We start from the raw sequence: 16,516 nt of genomic DNA on the forward strand, positions 1-16,516 counted from the left end.
ACTTTGCCCATGATTACTCTCATATTAAACTTTGCTAATTTGGCAATGTGGGCATTATTCCCGAGTTTCATTAGGATTGCAAAAGAAGTAAATAACCAATAACAGACAATGAACTAAGTTTAAAAATGAAGTATTTTCATTTGGTATTCTACTCACCTTTACTGCACTGTGCACAGCAATAAATGAGCCCACGTTTTGGCAGAAAGGGTCTGCCAAGTAATGGTAAGTGGCATGTGTAACATCGGAAACAATCCTTCATTGCGTGCCAATGTTGACCACCGTGGGTCATTTGGCCTTGGTCCACGCCTATAGGCTCGCCACAAGTATCGCAGTATTCGGAAAACATAGAATCATAACAGTTTAGGCAATAAGGTCGCCCATCTTTCATGATATACCTTTGTCCTCCAAGGCGCATGTCACACTCGAAACAGCAAAAATGCTTCATGTGCCAAGCCATACCTTCAGCCTCTGTACACTCGTCAGCAAATATGATCTGAAAAGGAAACATAAGTAGTAAAGATTAAATTATTCTTATTATATAGTTTATTAATATGTCCTACAATATCATATAATTGGATTTGTAAAGGTTAAGAACTATTTTCTAAGCCTCCTTTTCGAATAATAGTATAATATAAATCAAATAATGAATTAAAAAAAAAAGTGTTAGGCTATGATTTGTTGTATACCTCATATTTATCAAATACAATAACTAGTAAAACTAGGTCGTCCAACTAGCGGCGTACAAGGCAGTTGAGACAGGTCTACCAGTCGCCAGGCAATAATTTTAAACAATTGAATAAAATATTCTCCAAATCATTAAAATAATATTCCCAATTTTTCAACACTGTCTGATACTCGGCAGCTGTATAAATGGAACGACGTTTTAGATCTCTCTCTATCTTTGACCTTTTTTTTTTATTTTCATCATTGTAATTCCCAGATAATTCTCAATACTCTCTATACATAGATTCTTTGTGGGAACTGCTTACTCAGAATCATAACCTTCATCTCTGTATCTTCCAGCGTGTTGTCTTTTATTTTGAGGTATCGCCATAGTAACTTTCCCACTTGTCTCAGTGTCTTATGTGAAGTTTGAAAGTGAAACAGGTGCCTCAGGATCTTCCACATGTCTTGCAACCCGAAAATTAAATTGTTGTAGTAAAACTAGGTCGTCCAACTAGCGGCGTACAAGGCAGTTGAGACAGGTCTACCAATCGCCAGGCAATAATTTTAAATAATTGAATAAAAAATAAAGCTAAAAATAGAGTTTATTTTTAGTGCTTTTGACTTCGAAGATAAATTACTTATTGCTTGTCACCTATTACTGTATTATTATACCGGAGTTTAAAATCATAAGTTTGAATAAAGCCATGAAACGTTTCTTTATCGATAACTATAGTATCCGATCTCTGAAACCAACTATTTCATACGACCCCCCTCAACCCCCCAAACACACACAGTGGTTCAGCGGAAATTCTGAAGGCTTATAGCGCTAAAAACCGGGTTTCATACCCCTGGTGGACACAACACAAAATTGGACCAGAACAGAGTAATTTCGAAATATCAAAGTACTACTTGAAATTTATTTTCTATTTCAAATCTATGACGTACACACTCATGAATATTTATCAAATCATATAAGTCATAGCAGTACGAAATATCTGTAATAAATAAGTGAAAAGAATTACACCAGTAAGGTGTAAAAGGAATTAATAAGATAAATTGTTAAAAAAGGTGAAGTTAAAAACTGTTTGGTGATTTTAAGGCTTAGTAGAATGGATACTTTTAATATACCTTTATTTCAGAAGTTTCTCAAAATAGTTTTAATACAGGATGGTCCAGACTTATCTTTCCTATTTTAAAATTTAATGATTAAATAATTAAGGAAATAAGACTCTTCAACAACTTGTATCCCAACTCAAACTGTTTTTTTTTCAGTATAGTGAGTAGTATTACCCCGTAAAATGGCAATCATGCAAGAAAAGGATCAATGCGTTGTTTTGTTTACAGAAACCAAGTCAGTGACTGTGGTGCAGCGTAATTACAGACAGACGCCAGTACAGGAAAGAAGTATGGGGATATGTTAAGGATATCGTGTATCGCACACATATAATAAACATCGCGGAGCTAAAGACCAGGATAACGGACGCCATTGTCACTGTAACTGTGGGCATGTTGGAGCGAATGTGGACTGAAATCGAATATCGGTTAGACATGGTGAGAGCCTGTAATGGTGCACACGTAGAAGTCTACTGACATGCCAATAAAAACTGTTTGAGTTAGGCTAAAAGATGTTGAAAACTGCATGGTTGTATTTTCTTAGTTAGTTTATTATTATATTTTAAAATAGGAAAGGTAAGTTTGGGCTACTCTGTATAAATATAGAAAATTATAAGCTACAGACAGTCATGTGTACGAAACTCCACTGGGAATCTTCGAAGATTCACAATATGTGAAAGACCAAAAATCCAAAGTGTTCTGGAGGGCGATGGTCTTTTTCAGTAGAGAGATATGAAAATGCTAGCTCTATATATAAAATATGCAAATTAAACAGCTTTGGTTATATCCAAACATCAAATGAATACCAAGTTGAAGGTTTACATTAACAGAACAATATTAAATTGACTATTTTGAGGAAATGACCATAGTTCTGATCAAATAAATCTGTTTATACGTAGAATCTACAAAATCCAGTGATTTTCAATGTTTGAACCAAAGCTGGCGTCCATTTAGAATACTATCTGGTGGTGCCTTCTTGTTAAATACTGGATCTCTGTCCAAATCATAACGTACGAATAAATACCTCAAAATACGTTTACAAAAAAGCTAACTGGGCAAAATATCAGGAATTTTTGTTTGTTTGGAATTAAGCACAAAGCTACACAATGGGCTATCTGTGCTCTGCCCACCACGGGTATCGAAACCCGGTTTCTAGCGTTGTCAGTCCGCAGACATACCGCTGTGCCACTGGGGGGGGGGGGGGCTCCTGGGTCTAAACTATGACTCAAAGTTAAACTGGATTTAACACATATATGAAATTAGAAATAAAACATGGCAGACAAAGAACCAATCTTGTCCGACATTTGACTGACAATACCAGGGGCGCAACAACATAAACATACTTATTATCTATAAAGCCTACATTTGTCCGATGACAGAGTATGACTGTCCAGCATGGTTAAGTCGCACACAACAAAACTACAGACAATTCAAAATATAATAATCACTAAACTATAGAGAATTCCAAGATCCATAAACATAACATTCTTACACAATTACACAAACATTCCCATGTTGTCGCAGACTTCTAAATAAGTCAAGACTATACTTTAGGAAATATTTAAGTCAAAATGATTTATTACGCACACTAGAAAAGTTTATCATGCATGATGAACACAGATCTAAGTACCTCTCACCATTAAATCTAATTAACTCGCCGTATATATTCCGACCACTGAACACTAGACAAACCAACAACCAATAGTTACATACAATATTAGTTTTATTTTTTAAAGAGTTATTGTATGTTAAAATAAGATTATAAGTATATATCCGGACAAACCATAGAACTAGTTGTGAGAAAAAGATTTAGCATTCGAGCAAGTAAAGCGACAGAGTGAAGTACCAAAATGAACAAGATGGAATCCTCAATAGCCTCGACACTTGAAATTCTTTTAGGCAGGATTAGAGTAAATTAATCTATGAGACGTTTTTCGTTTTTATTAGTTATATTTTTGTGCGCCAGCAATACCAAGTGTGGGGCGCATGTATATCTCGATTCGATTTTATTGCTCACCAGAATCTCTGCCATCCTACACTCATATTTAATTTTTTTAGGCAGGATTAGAGTAAATTAATCTATAAGACCTTGGGAATGGTCAAATAGATCAATCAAATAGGTTTGACCTCCTGAGTCCAAAACTGCAATTAGATCTCAAATCGGTCAAGAGATGACGGAGCTATGAGCTAAAAGTTTGTACTTGAAAAACTCAGAGCCGTTCTATCAGCCGCTACGCCGCGGCTAAAAATTCTGCTTTTCCCAGAAAAGGTTCAGTCGTATGTATAAAAAAATACGGTATTGCGCATGCGTAGCTGCATGAATCCGAAAACCGTGATTTTAGTTACTAATGGTATAAAGCGTTCTCTGACATCTTTAAGAAGGGAGGAAGAAACCCAGTGAGCACCTGACCTTCACAGGACTTATGACCTGTTATTACGACCACTACTACGATTGTCAAATACGCATAACTGTTTCTCAGATAATTAATCTTACAAAAGCTTTTCAACCAAGAATATAACACATACCTAGTTCAATAACTTATCATTTTTAAAGATATAAATATATATAAGTCTTCGGACTTATAACGCTAGAAACCGGGTTTCGGTACCCGTGGTGGGCAGAACACAGGTAACCCATTGTGTAGCTTTGTGCTTAATAACAAACAAACAAATACATTGTTTAGCTTCATATGAAAAACAAAATCATTGATTTTAAATAGTTGATAGGTAAGCAGAATAAAGTTAATAAAAATAATAATAACTTTTCTCATATACTGGTCACATTTGTTCACCTTACCTCATCACAAGCCGCACAACGAGGCTTGACGGTTTCGGCATGATGTCTACCACAGTAGAGTTTGTCATCTTTCGTGAAGTATATTAGATCCACGAGCAGTTCTTTACATTCACAGCACACGAAACAAGCGGGATGCCAGTAACAGTCTGTACCTACTCTGTTAGCAGTCACACAGATATCTCCTCCTGATATCATTTCTTCACACTGGAAAATAATGTTATAACCCTTAACACAGTAACGTATAGATCCGTCTCACTGACATCATCTTACAATGAACAGAAATAAAGTAAAATCCAATCCAAAAATTATTTTATTTATTACTTGGACGTCACAGAGAAACTTGAAGACGCGTATAAATTACATACGCTGATATAGTGCACGCATAAATTCCTAATTTAGTTCATAATTTTAAATCACATAAGTGTTGGAAATGATTATTAAAGTACGCAAATTGAGGATTAGTTATATAACATAAGTAAATTGAGGATTAGTTATATAACATAAGTAAATTGAGGATTAGTTATATAACATAAGTAAATTGAGGATTAGTTATATAGCATAAGTAAATTGATGATTAGTTATATAACATAAGTAAATTGGGGACTAGTTATATAACATAAGTAAATTGAGGATTAGTTATATAACATAAGTAAATTGAGGATTAGTTATATAACATAAGTAAATTGAGGATTAGTTAAAAATTTAGATAAATCTACATAAATATTTAGATAATTGAAAAATAGCTATATATTTTCGTAAACATGGGACTAGTTTAAAACCTTTGTAAACTGGAAATTCCTTATATATCAACCACACTGAGGGTTAGCTACGTATGGATCTTGAATTAGTTAAATATTTAGATAATTGAAAAATAGCTATATATTTTTGTAAACAGGGGACTAGTTATTCATACATTTGTAAACCGGAAATTAGCTATGCATATCTAGTAGATTGGGAGTTAGTTAAATATTTACATAATTGGAAACTAGCTGTTACGGTTCTTTACTCTCTCAGGTAGTTAAAATTACCGAACTTCTAATACAGTTCTTTAGGTAAATCAACCCACTGATCGTAGGATAAAGTTCCTACTCATATTAAAAAAAAAAAAAAAACCTTATGGGCAAAAAAAAGAAAGAGACGGATTGTATCTTTGGAGGGTAAAGCAACGGCTCTCTTAGCCAAAGGTCCTGGGATCAAGTACCAGTCCCGGAGTTTCTTTTCATTTGTCGAGTTTTTCATTTACAATAATGTTCGTGAGACAGTTTACTTTCTTTGACTCATGGTGTGAATTACAATAATGTTCGTGCGACAGTTTACTTTCTTTGACTCATGGTGTGAATTACAATAATGTTCGTGCGACAGTTTACTTTCTTTGACTCATGGTGTGAATTACAATAATGTTCGTGCGACAGTTTACTTTCTTTGACTCATGTTTGTTTTGATGTATATTTAGACAGTGTTTAAGTGTATAATATTTTATTATTATTGGAATAACATTTCTCACTTTAACTCTGTTATGCTAAGTATAAAAGAACGTTGCTGTATTCTCGACGAAATAGTCAATGACGGCTTTAAACTTAAATCAACAATTCCAACAGTTATTATACGAACTGCTTACTTCTGGAATACTATAAGCATGAAGTTGGAATAATTTTATTATGATTGGGGAACTTCTATTTATAGCTTTTCGTTTTAGATAACTATTACTCAGGTTCTGGAAATATATTTCCGTATCCGATCCGAAAATTCATCAAAACCAAACTTTCGATTCGAGATCCCATAAAACGTTTATGGTTAATTTTAATTTTATATGTCAGGAAGTTGACTGGTGCTTTCGATTTACAGAATGGCCTGTAGGACGTGTAGTTGTATAATTTGTATACAGGCAAAGTCGATTGTGTGTTTGTTCACCTGAACGACCCTTATGCATACAGTGAACTTAAGCATCCAGGTTTGAGACCTCCATGGTTCAAGTATGTAGCCACCCCTAATTTTGAGCTACTTTACATGAGCAGCAGGAATGGCTGTCACTCTTATAAGTGCCCACAGCTGAAACTGCGAAGTGCGTTTGGCAGAACCACGTCTCAAACCCGAGACCTACGGATTTCTAACCTGATACGCTAACTACAAGGCCATGCTCAATCCAAAGGTAGATTCCTTAGTCAATATCAGTTGTTGTTTTTTTTATTTATCAGAAATAGATTTTTCCAGTAAATCGAGAAAAAAAATCAGTTTTTTATAAATATTTCTGAGTGTATACGAATGTCTTATTGGACTCGTACAGGAAATAGTTGGTGGACCGTTCCGTAATTATATATTTTAGAGACAATAATTTCCGACATCTAATCGCTATTCCAGGGTACGTGTTTAATTTGTTTGTTCATTTGTTGTTAAGCACAAAGCTACACCATGGGCTATCTGTTGTGTCCACCACGGGTATCGAAACCCGGTTTTTAGCGTTATACGCCATCAGACTTGCCACTGAGCCACTGGGTGGCAACTGTTAAGAAACTTTCCCATTTAAAGTACTAAAGTTAAAAGACGAGAAAATATATTCTTTCTACTTTTCTCCCCTAATTTGTAGACTATTACCGTTAAACTGGAAAAGCATAACCCCCCAAAAATATTGACACAAATATTAATCATTTTGTACATAATAAGTACCAAAAAAACCTGCGTCGGGAATGGTATTCGGGAGATATTACTTCTTAAGATAAATAGCAGTGCAGATAATTGTATCAAAGATAACAATTTCCAAAAACTAATTGGTGGACGTCGTCCAAACCACGTCCACTCTCAAGTCTAACAATGCCCTTAAGTATAGATCACAAGATATCTTGAAAAAAACAACAAAAAAAAAACATCTCTTTGTCAAGATTTGTACGCTTAAAATATCAAACGTACTATATCTCTAACGAAATTGTAAGTAGTACTTGTGGCGCTGAACGCAATTCCAAGAAGTAGAATTGTTGGACATATAATATTAGTCGATAGATGTTGCATCATGCTTGTTCTTATTTCTAAGCCCTAGAGCCATTAAAAATAACATATTTTGTTTCTACATTTAGCTTTATCGCTTATTAGGAACATTTAGGATAATCATAACCTCAACGGTCAGTTTATGAGGCAATAAAATAGTCAGACATTGGTGGAGGAAGGTTAACTATTGTACACGTCCGTCATAAAACAAATATGTGAGGTAAATACGAGGTTAAAGTTCAGCGGTGGCTCAGAGGCAAGCTTCATAACAACAAGAGTAGAATTTGAGGTTCGATCGCCGTGTCTTAGTGAACACAGATAAACCATTGTACAATAAAGCCAAACAACACTCGCTGAATAGAACCGAGTGTAACTAATAGTAATAAAAATAATTATAATTATATATATATAAGAACAGTTAGCCCATTCTCTAGCTTTGTGCTTAACAACAAACGAACAAACAAATTAAACATGTACCATGGTGCAATACAACTTCCTCTGTACAATTTCACAAGAGGGCGTATCCAAAATACGGTCCATGTATATCCTGTATACAGTAAGCCGCTAATGTACGAAATCCTGTTACATTATCATGCAATTGCAAAAGGAGAAACAACAACATACAAGTTATGGGTCCCCACGAATATCTGATTCTTCTGGTGTCATATAAACAGATTTTACAGTACATGTATTGCCTCCATTAATTCGATTCATAGAAACCTCTAGCCATTGTATGATAATCACAACTAAGTTTGATAAGTTTAGTCCACCTGCTAATGTACGAAATCCTGTTACATTATCATGCAATTGCAAAAGGAGAAACAACAACATACAAGTTATGGGTCCCCACGAATATCTGATTCTTCTGGTGTCATATAAACAGATTTTACAGTACATGTATTGCCTCCATTAATTCGATTCATAGAAACCTCTAGCCATTGTATGATAATCACAACTAAGTTTGATAAGTTTAGTCCACCTTATACAGGTGGATTAAAGTACAAAGATAAAAACTGTCAAGAGGTTTCTGTGTAACGACGTCGTGGATTTCTTACTGTTTATACAAAAGTAGAAGAATCAAAGACACACTTTTGTATGTACCCGTAAGTTGAATAATATCATGAACACAGAAAAACGAAGTAGTCATGGAACAGATGTTGGACACGCCCCCTTGAGAGGTTATACATAGGAGGTTTTATTACACCATGCCCATCCCTACCTAGTTTCCTCACTTTTTGGTACACTCTTTCCTACACTTTCAGTTTTTTTTAAACTATTTTTTCATATGTTCATGCACATTTTTTATACAAGGTGACATGGTCTTATACACCGTTCATTCATTTGTGGTGATATCTTGTATGTATATCAACAGTGTGGGTGTGCACCACAATATTATGGTATGTGTGCAAATAATGGTGTATGTGTGTGTGTGTGTTGTGTACATTCTCTTCATTTATGGTGTGTGTACACATTGTGAGTGTGCATGTGTGCTGTACATTTGATGGAACACACTCCGCAGTGTGCAATGTGATTTGGGTGGTGTAGTGTGAATTGTGGTTGTGTGCATACACTAAGGGTTGATAAATTAGTTTGTTAATTAAATTTTTTGGTGATGTTTGGTGTAGAAAAACGCCAGTACTAGCATGTGGTCCCTGTGCTATTTTTCTATTTGGTGCACTTATAACTATAGTGTGTCTGTTTTACACAACTAGAAGCATTAAACAATGCCAGTCAGTCAGTGAGATTGATTAATTTATGGTTTTGTGAATTTTTTGTATCTACTCTGCTGACTTTCTCAAGTGGTTCTATGACTTGTAATTTTATATGTGGTTTGTTTATCACCTAAGGGTGTCTCTCAAATACTTTTCAAGATTTATTATTTGGTTGTTAAAGGTGTATATGAATAAATAGTTTGTATTGCATGTATTGTGTATTCGCCCCATTCCTACTATAAGTATTACCATTCTTATGATGAACATCTAAGAACGACAGTTTGTCATCATGAAAAGCATGAAGAGAGAATTGGTGTGCTTTTGACATGACAGCCTAACTTCGAAGCCTTTTCCAAAGGAAACTCTGCTGAAGAACTATTGTCATCATGCATTAACGTCAAGTAGATAATGAGTGGATATAGCAACGACGTGTTGAAGCTCCCATAAAAAAACGTTTTAGTATAACGTTCTGTATTTGAAGCTTTGCTCAGAAGCCTTAGAAACTGAATGGCTAGAAATAGCCATAGAAATATAAGTGAACACACAATTTCAACAACTACTTTAACCAAACAGTTATAGCTCATTTAACAAAATCCTTGATTTCAAAACTTACATTTTTACAGCTCACTGGACACTGTAACAAGACAGGAAGTTGTCGCACGTTTCCGCGGCCGAGAGCTTCTCGCCTCCGCTGTGCCGCAAACTGCCGTAATTCTTTCTTTTCATCTTCTCCGAGCAGTTGATTACAGAAACTGGGTTGTGTGTCATGCGGTGGCAGTTGATGTAGAAGTTGTCTAATTCGGTATTTTTCCCCAACACTATTCACGTACGGAACTTTCTCGTCGGGAAGTACCGAGAAATACAAATGGACCTGTAATAGGTCAGAACAAGATTTTTACAAATCTATAGTCAACGTCAAACAAATAGATAAAATATGTATTTATAATATTTAACAGTTAAAAGTTACAAGTTTATATATCAAAAAACAAAACAATAATGTAAATACGGCAAAACGTAAAATAAACTTCCTTTCAACGATGGTTCTATATAAAATCATGCACAAGTTTATATATCAAAAAACAAAACAATAATGTAAATACGGCAAAACGTAAAATAAACTTCCTTTCAACAATGGTTCTATATAAAATCATGCACAAAGAAATCCAAGACTTTTGTTACGTTACACATTTATAAAGAAACTGTGCTAGATAACAGCGAGAAATGTAAATAATGTGTTGAAATAAAAAGCACCACTAAAACAAATTAATTAGTGATAAAAGTACTTTAATACAAAATGTGGGTGGAGGATGTAAATTTCCAGTTATATATTTCCATTATTAAAGCCGATCCTATAAAATTTCAAAATTTGTGAGAAACGTTTTTTTTTTTTGTAATTAAGCACAAAGCTACACAATGGTCTATCAGTGCTCTGCCCACCACGGGCATCGAAACCCGGTTTCTAGCGTTGTAAGTCCGCAGACATATATCGCTGTGCCACTGGGGGGGGAGAGCTGGGGGAAACGTGTCAGTGCTGATATAACTATAGTAAATTGAAGATGAGAAACGATATTATTTGAAACCATATAATATGTTCGTCAAGTTACTGTATTATTAGCATGTCCCGGACGTACAACGCTAAAATCCGGGGTTCGATTCTCTGCTCTAAAAACAAAACCAGACAAATTATTAGCATAATGTGCTTCTGTACACAAGTGCTAATATAACTGACGGTGCTACACAAGTCCTAATATAACTGACGGTGCTACACAAGTCCTAATATAACTGACGGTGGTACACAAGTCCTAATATAACTGACGATGCTACACAAGTGCTAATATAGCTGACGGTGGTACACAAGTCCTAATATAACTGACGGTGCTACACAAGTGCTAATATAACTGACGGTGCTACACAAGTGCTAATATAACTGACGGTGCTACACAAGTCCTAATATAACTGACGGTGCTACACAAGTGCTAATATAACTGACGGTGGTACACAAGTCCTAATATAACTGACGGTGCTACACAAGTGCTAATATAACTGACGGTGGTAAATCGAAGGATTACATGGTTGACCATCAACTGGACGTGAACATTTCTTATAACTATCTTAGTGGTTTCGTGAAATTAAGCCTCCCAATACTTCTATGGTTATAACAAAACACGCAACCACAAATCAGAACTAAACAGACGAACAGACATCGCTTCTTAGCCGTCAAATGGACAAATGACGTTTAAGAGCACTTGATGTAACCGCCGGTCTCTTCCGCCACAACAACAAAAAATTAATTGAAACTTATGTGAATAACTACAGTTCTCTAGACACGAACACTAAACAGTGACTTCCACACTTGACAATAGCGAACAAGCCAGTGATATATGAACGTTCATTTGGTACAAAGAAGTAGCTACGTGGTAATAGATTATGAGTTTGGTATAATCCGAGTAATTTAGCATCTTTCAAAAATAGCGCGTACTATAATAATCTGGCCATTTTTTTCTTTCTTTTCAACATCTTTTATTTGAATGGATTTTATGACGTGCAAGAGCTTCTCTTCAGACTTAAATTAATTTTTTTGTCCTATTGCCATTAGAGCTCGTCTTCAAGGTACTGTAATTTGAGTTAATTTATTGCATCTCTTGTTCATCCCATCCAGACAGATTTAATGAGAAGGGAAGTTATTTTTTTTTAGTTAATGTAAACTGGTTGTTTGTGAAATATACATATCTATATAGAGGAACATTAATTATTCTTCCTAAAAAGTATTAATAGATACCAAAAAGTACATTTTAGTGTGAGAAACTAAAACAAAACGTAATTTCAACAGGCTTAGGTAACTTTTCCCAAACTTTATTTTCCCGCAAAGGAAATTGTTTGTTTGTTTGTTACGGATTTCGCGCAAAGCTACACAAGGGCTATCTGTGTTAGCCGTCCCTAATTTATCAGTGTAAGACCAGAGGGAAGGCAGCTAGTCATCACCACCCACCGCCAACTCTTGGGCTACTATTTTACCAACGAATAGTGGGATTGATCGTCACATAATAACGCCCCCACGGCTGAAAGGGCGAGCATGTTTGGTTGGATGGGGATTCGAACCCGCGACCAGCAGATTGCGATTCAGACCCCTTAACCACCTGGGGGCCAACAAAAGTGAAGAGCAGCTTCTTTAAGCAAAATCGCTTTTTGTTGAAATTGTTTGAGTTGAATCAATAACTTACATAGCTACACTTGCTTTACTACTGCCTCCCTTGACCCCCGGTGTACTGTATCCAGAATCCTGAAATGTCATCGAATAACAGGAAATGTTGTTCCAGGAATGTCTAGTGGTCTGGGGGGCTTCCAGGTGGATAAGGCACACGACTCGCAATCTGCAAGTAGCGGGATTGAATCCCCTCACCAAACATGCTCGCCCTTTCAGCCATGGGGGGTGTTATAATGTGACATTAGTAAGAGTAGCCCATGAGTTGGCGGTGGTGGTGTTGACTAACTGACTTGCCACTAATCTAACATTTCAAAATTAGTATCGCCTAGAGTAGCTAGCCTTCGAATAGCTTTGCGCGAAATTCAACAATACAACAAATTAATGATCAGAAATATATATAATGTAGCAAACATTAGAGTACAAAGAACCTCTTGTTGCAAAACGTGGCCAAACTAAAAGTTATGTTAAACTTTATAAAATGGATAATATATATAAATAGCACTAAAATATTGGTAAATGGTATTGTTTAGTTGAATGGCGGAAAGGGGAATTTTCTTTCTTTTTCGTCTTTTAATATTAGAAACTTTACAGTTTTCGTATGAAGAACTGTAAACGTGGATTACACCTACCCCTGAAGTATCAATTGGTCCAAATTATTTACGCCAGCTCACAATTATTCAGAACATCTTATTCGTGAACTTTCCTCTCTACTTGGTGGGTTATACAAATGGGATAGGGTGGGAGGAGTCCTCGACTGGTGTGATCACTTACTGAATAATTAGCTTTAAACATAAGAATGCTAAACGTAATTTGGAATACACAAGTGAATTAATTATGGTAAGGACAACCCCAAAAGCTTACACTGTAGTTGATCCAACAACTTCTTCTATTACAATACACTATCCTAGCTTGAAGATCTAAACTCAATCTCAACCAATACAAGAATTTAAAGCAAGTACCTAAGAAGGAGGAGGAGAAGCGGAAGACCTTTCCTTCCATTTTTCTGTCAGTACTTCACGAAAATTACCAATTATCATCATTCTTACCATCAGTCTGCTGCTTCGTGCGTGATCTTGGAACAATGGCAGTATAAGAAATTACAGTCGTAAATCATGGTAGCTTTGGCACTTACTCTTTTTCTGATTAGTTTATTCATGAGATATGTTTATATATTATTCTCTCCATTGAGAAAGAGTCTTCGCGTTACGTATTCTGTTATTATCTTTTACTAATTTACACTGATAGTGGATATTGAATTCATCCGCGTATGTTTTGTGTGAGTCTGTGACACGTATTTGAAAAAGAAATAAGAGTAAGTACATCAAATATGGCATTATATATATATCAGCATAACATATTTTGTAGCTCATAAACATTAAGGAATTGTGAATATATTGTTGTTAATAATAGGATACTTCTGAACAGTTATAGTTTATCTAAAAGTAGGATAAATTTAAATAAATATCGGCATAAAGTTGTTTGATCAGGATCACTTTTTAATTACAGTGTCACAAAGTTTAATACAAAAAAAGGTAAACAAAAAACAAAAAAATACCTATATCAGTTTAATCTATTCATTCACTTAAGTTAAAGTGATGCCCTCTGGTTGTTTCTTCAAAACATGGAAATTAAACATAAATTCATTATGGATATATCTTTATTGAAATATTTTATATGTGAACAGGGTAATCAAATTTTGTGAAGAAAACTTCTATATTCGTGGTCAAACATGAACTAGTACAAATATGAAATAATGAAATAACCAGCGCAAATAAAAAAATGAAATATTCAAAACAAATAAGAAATAACGAAATAACCAGCTCAAATAAAAAACAAAGAAATAACCAGCTTAAATAAAAAACACGAAATAATTAAACAAATAAGAAAAACATTAAATAACCAAAACAAAGAAATAACTTGTTCAAATATATAAAAACATGAAATAATCAGAACATATAAGAAACAAAGAAATAACCAGCTCAAATAAAAAACACAAGAAATAATTAAAACAAATAAAAAACACAAGAAATAATTAAAACAGATAAGAAACACAAGAAATAATTAAAACAGATAAGAAACAAAGAAATAACCAACACAAAAATAATTTCCTTTACTAATTTATTTGTTATATTGAGATTACTCATAGTTACCTTATTATAACTTGCTAAAGTGAAAGCTAGCGAATGTTTAAAGATACAGAACTGTTCTGATTACAGAGTTACTTAACGTACATAAAAAAAGCACTTAAACAGAACAGAAGACTTATACACAATGCGAAGCATATAAACAAGTCTTTGTTTGCCAACTCAATAAGCGTGAGGCTATATGATATATAAGACATAAATCTTTTCCGACCTTGAGCAAGAGCGAATTTTATGGTCTGTACTATACTAATTATTTCAGCCCTTTAGGAACTATAGCTTCAGCGTATTTCTTATTGTCAGCTCAAGATGATTCACAACGACAACCAAGGAATAGATTATAAAAAAAGGCTCAGACCAGTATGTGTATAAACAATTGTTATCTAACAACCCTCTGGCTATGTAAGAGGAGGAACAACCTTCTCGTTGTTCCCCGTAATTTCGCTTGGGTGTGGGGTACAAGCCCAATACACATACCCTTGACAAAAATTACATGAACTTTTCTTGAGTAATCATGAATGTAAGGAACAATAAAAATTAAATGGAACGAAACGTTTCCATACTTATTTCATGATCTCGCGGAATTATTTTACGAAAAAGAAAATCAATAAATGCGACACATTATTTTTCTTAAGAGCGTTATTGGCGTTTATTGTAAAATTTTATGAAACTTTTGATGATTCATTAATGTGAGGTTTAATCACTGATTAAAGGATTTTACTTAAGATATGTACTAACGAAAAGTTAGAAAATTTTCGCTATTCGGTTTTAATGATTATTATGCAAAGGACATGAGTTTCTATTTATCGTTCTTAGTTAGATCCTTGATAAACAACGAAATAAAGTCTTAATAAATCTGCCCACATGCTCTTTCCATTATATAGAATTACTTTTAAAAGTCACAAGCCATTATCTTTCTATAAAAGCTTAAAAAACTTTTAAAAAGTGTCTGTGTGTGTATATGAGGGGGGAGGAGGTTGCTAGCAAATTAATGAAATTGTGTAAATAAATTTTCGATAGAAGCCTAGTCACACGTGGGGCAGTCGCATTTTTCTTAAAGTCTTTAATTAAAGCTTCTTGGCATTAGAAATACCGGGAATAAGTCCGAGACGTCTCGCTCCTTCGTTTTATTACACGCGGTCTTGCTTTTATCTTTGAAATTCTCTATCTTAGAATTTGAGCTTGTTTGCAAGCAGACTAAAGAAAAAGATATATATAACACGTATACTTATTAGAAGGTGTGTTGGTTTTGCTTTTTCTATGTGGTGAATCAGTGACGTGAAAAAAAAACATGATATAGTATATATACATCATCAGGAAAATAACTATCTAATTAGTAAAAAAACAAAAAACAATCGGTATCTAAAGAAGTGTTCATCAGTAAAATGAAACACATTACAATTTGAACGTTAAAAAATGACTAGACTAAAGTTTTTCAATTAGTCTAAGATTTTTGGATCCATTGTCCTACAGTTGAACCACGTTGGTTTCGCAATATTTCCTAAAAGTTATACAAAGTAGAAGAAACGTATAACATTTTTATTGGAGCAAAACGCAAAGAAAATATTTGATACCGAGTAAGTTATTGAAAGGAGTATAGTATAACATACAATGTTATCAATTGTTACCGAGTAAGTTATTGAAATGAGTATGGTATAATGTTATTGAAAGAAGTATGGTATAATATACAATGTTATCATTTGTTACCGAGTAAGTTATTGAAAGGAGTATGGTATAATATACAATGTTCTCATTTGTTACCGAGAAAGTTATTGAAGGGAGTATGGTATAATATACAATGTTATCATTTGTTACCGAGTAAGTTATTGAAAGGAGTATGGTATAATATACAATGTTCTCATTTGTTACCGAGTAAGTTATTGAAAGGAGTATGGTATAATAT

The 16,516-nt window shown here is 34.4% G+C and overlaps 1 protein-coding gene across 1 annotated transcript in view; it reads right to left on the bottom strand.

Annotated features, from left to right (window-relative positions):
- Window positions 1–16,516, bottom strand: part of LOC106469319 (protein espinas-like) — a 49,640-nt gene that overhangs the window by 3,371 nt on the left and 29,753 nt on the right. The window contains exons 3-5 of the mRNA XM_022398441.1: window positions 9,881–10,138; window positions 4,577–4,780; window positions 157–493 (exon numbers count right to left, since the gene is read on the bottom strand). Of these exons, the coding sequence (XP_022254149.1) occupies window positions 157–493; window positions 4,577–4,780; window positions 9,881–10,138 (799 nt within the window). The remainder of the gene's footprint in view (window positions 1–156; window positions 494–4,576; window positions 4,781–9,880; window positions 10,139–16,516) is intronic.

This window comes from Limulus polyphemus, unplaced genomic scaffold (genome assembly GCF_000517525.1).
Source record: "Limulus polyphemus unplaced genomic scaffold, Limulus_polyphemus-2.1.2 Scaffold95, whole genome shotgun sequence".
Lineage (NCBI taxonomy): Eukaryota > Metazoa > Arthropoda > Merostomata > Xiphosura > Limulidae > Limulus > Limulus polyphemus.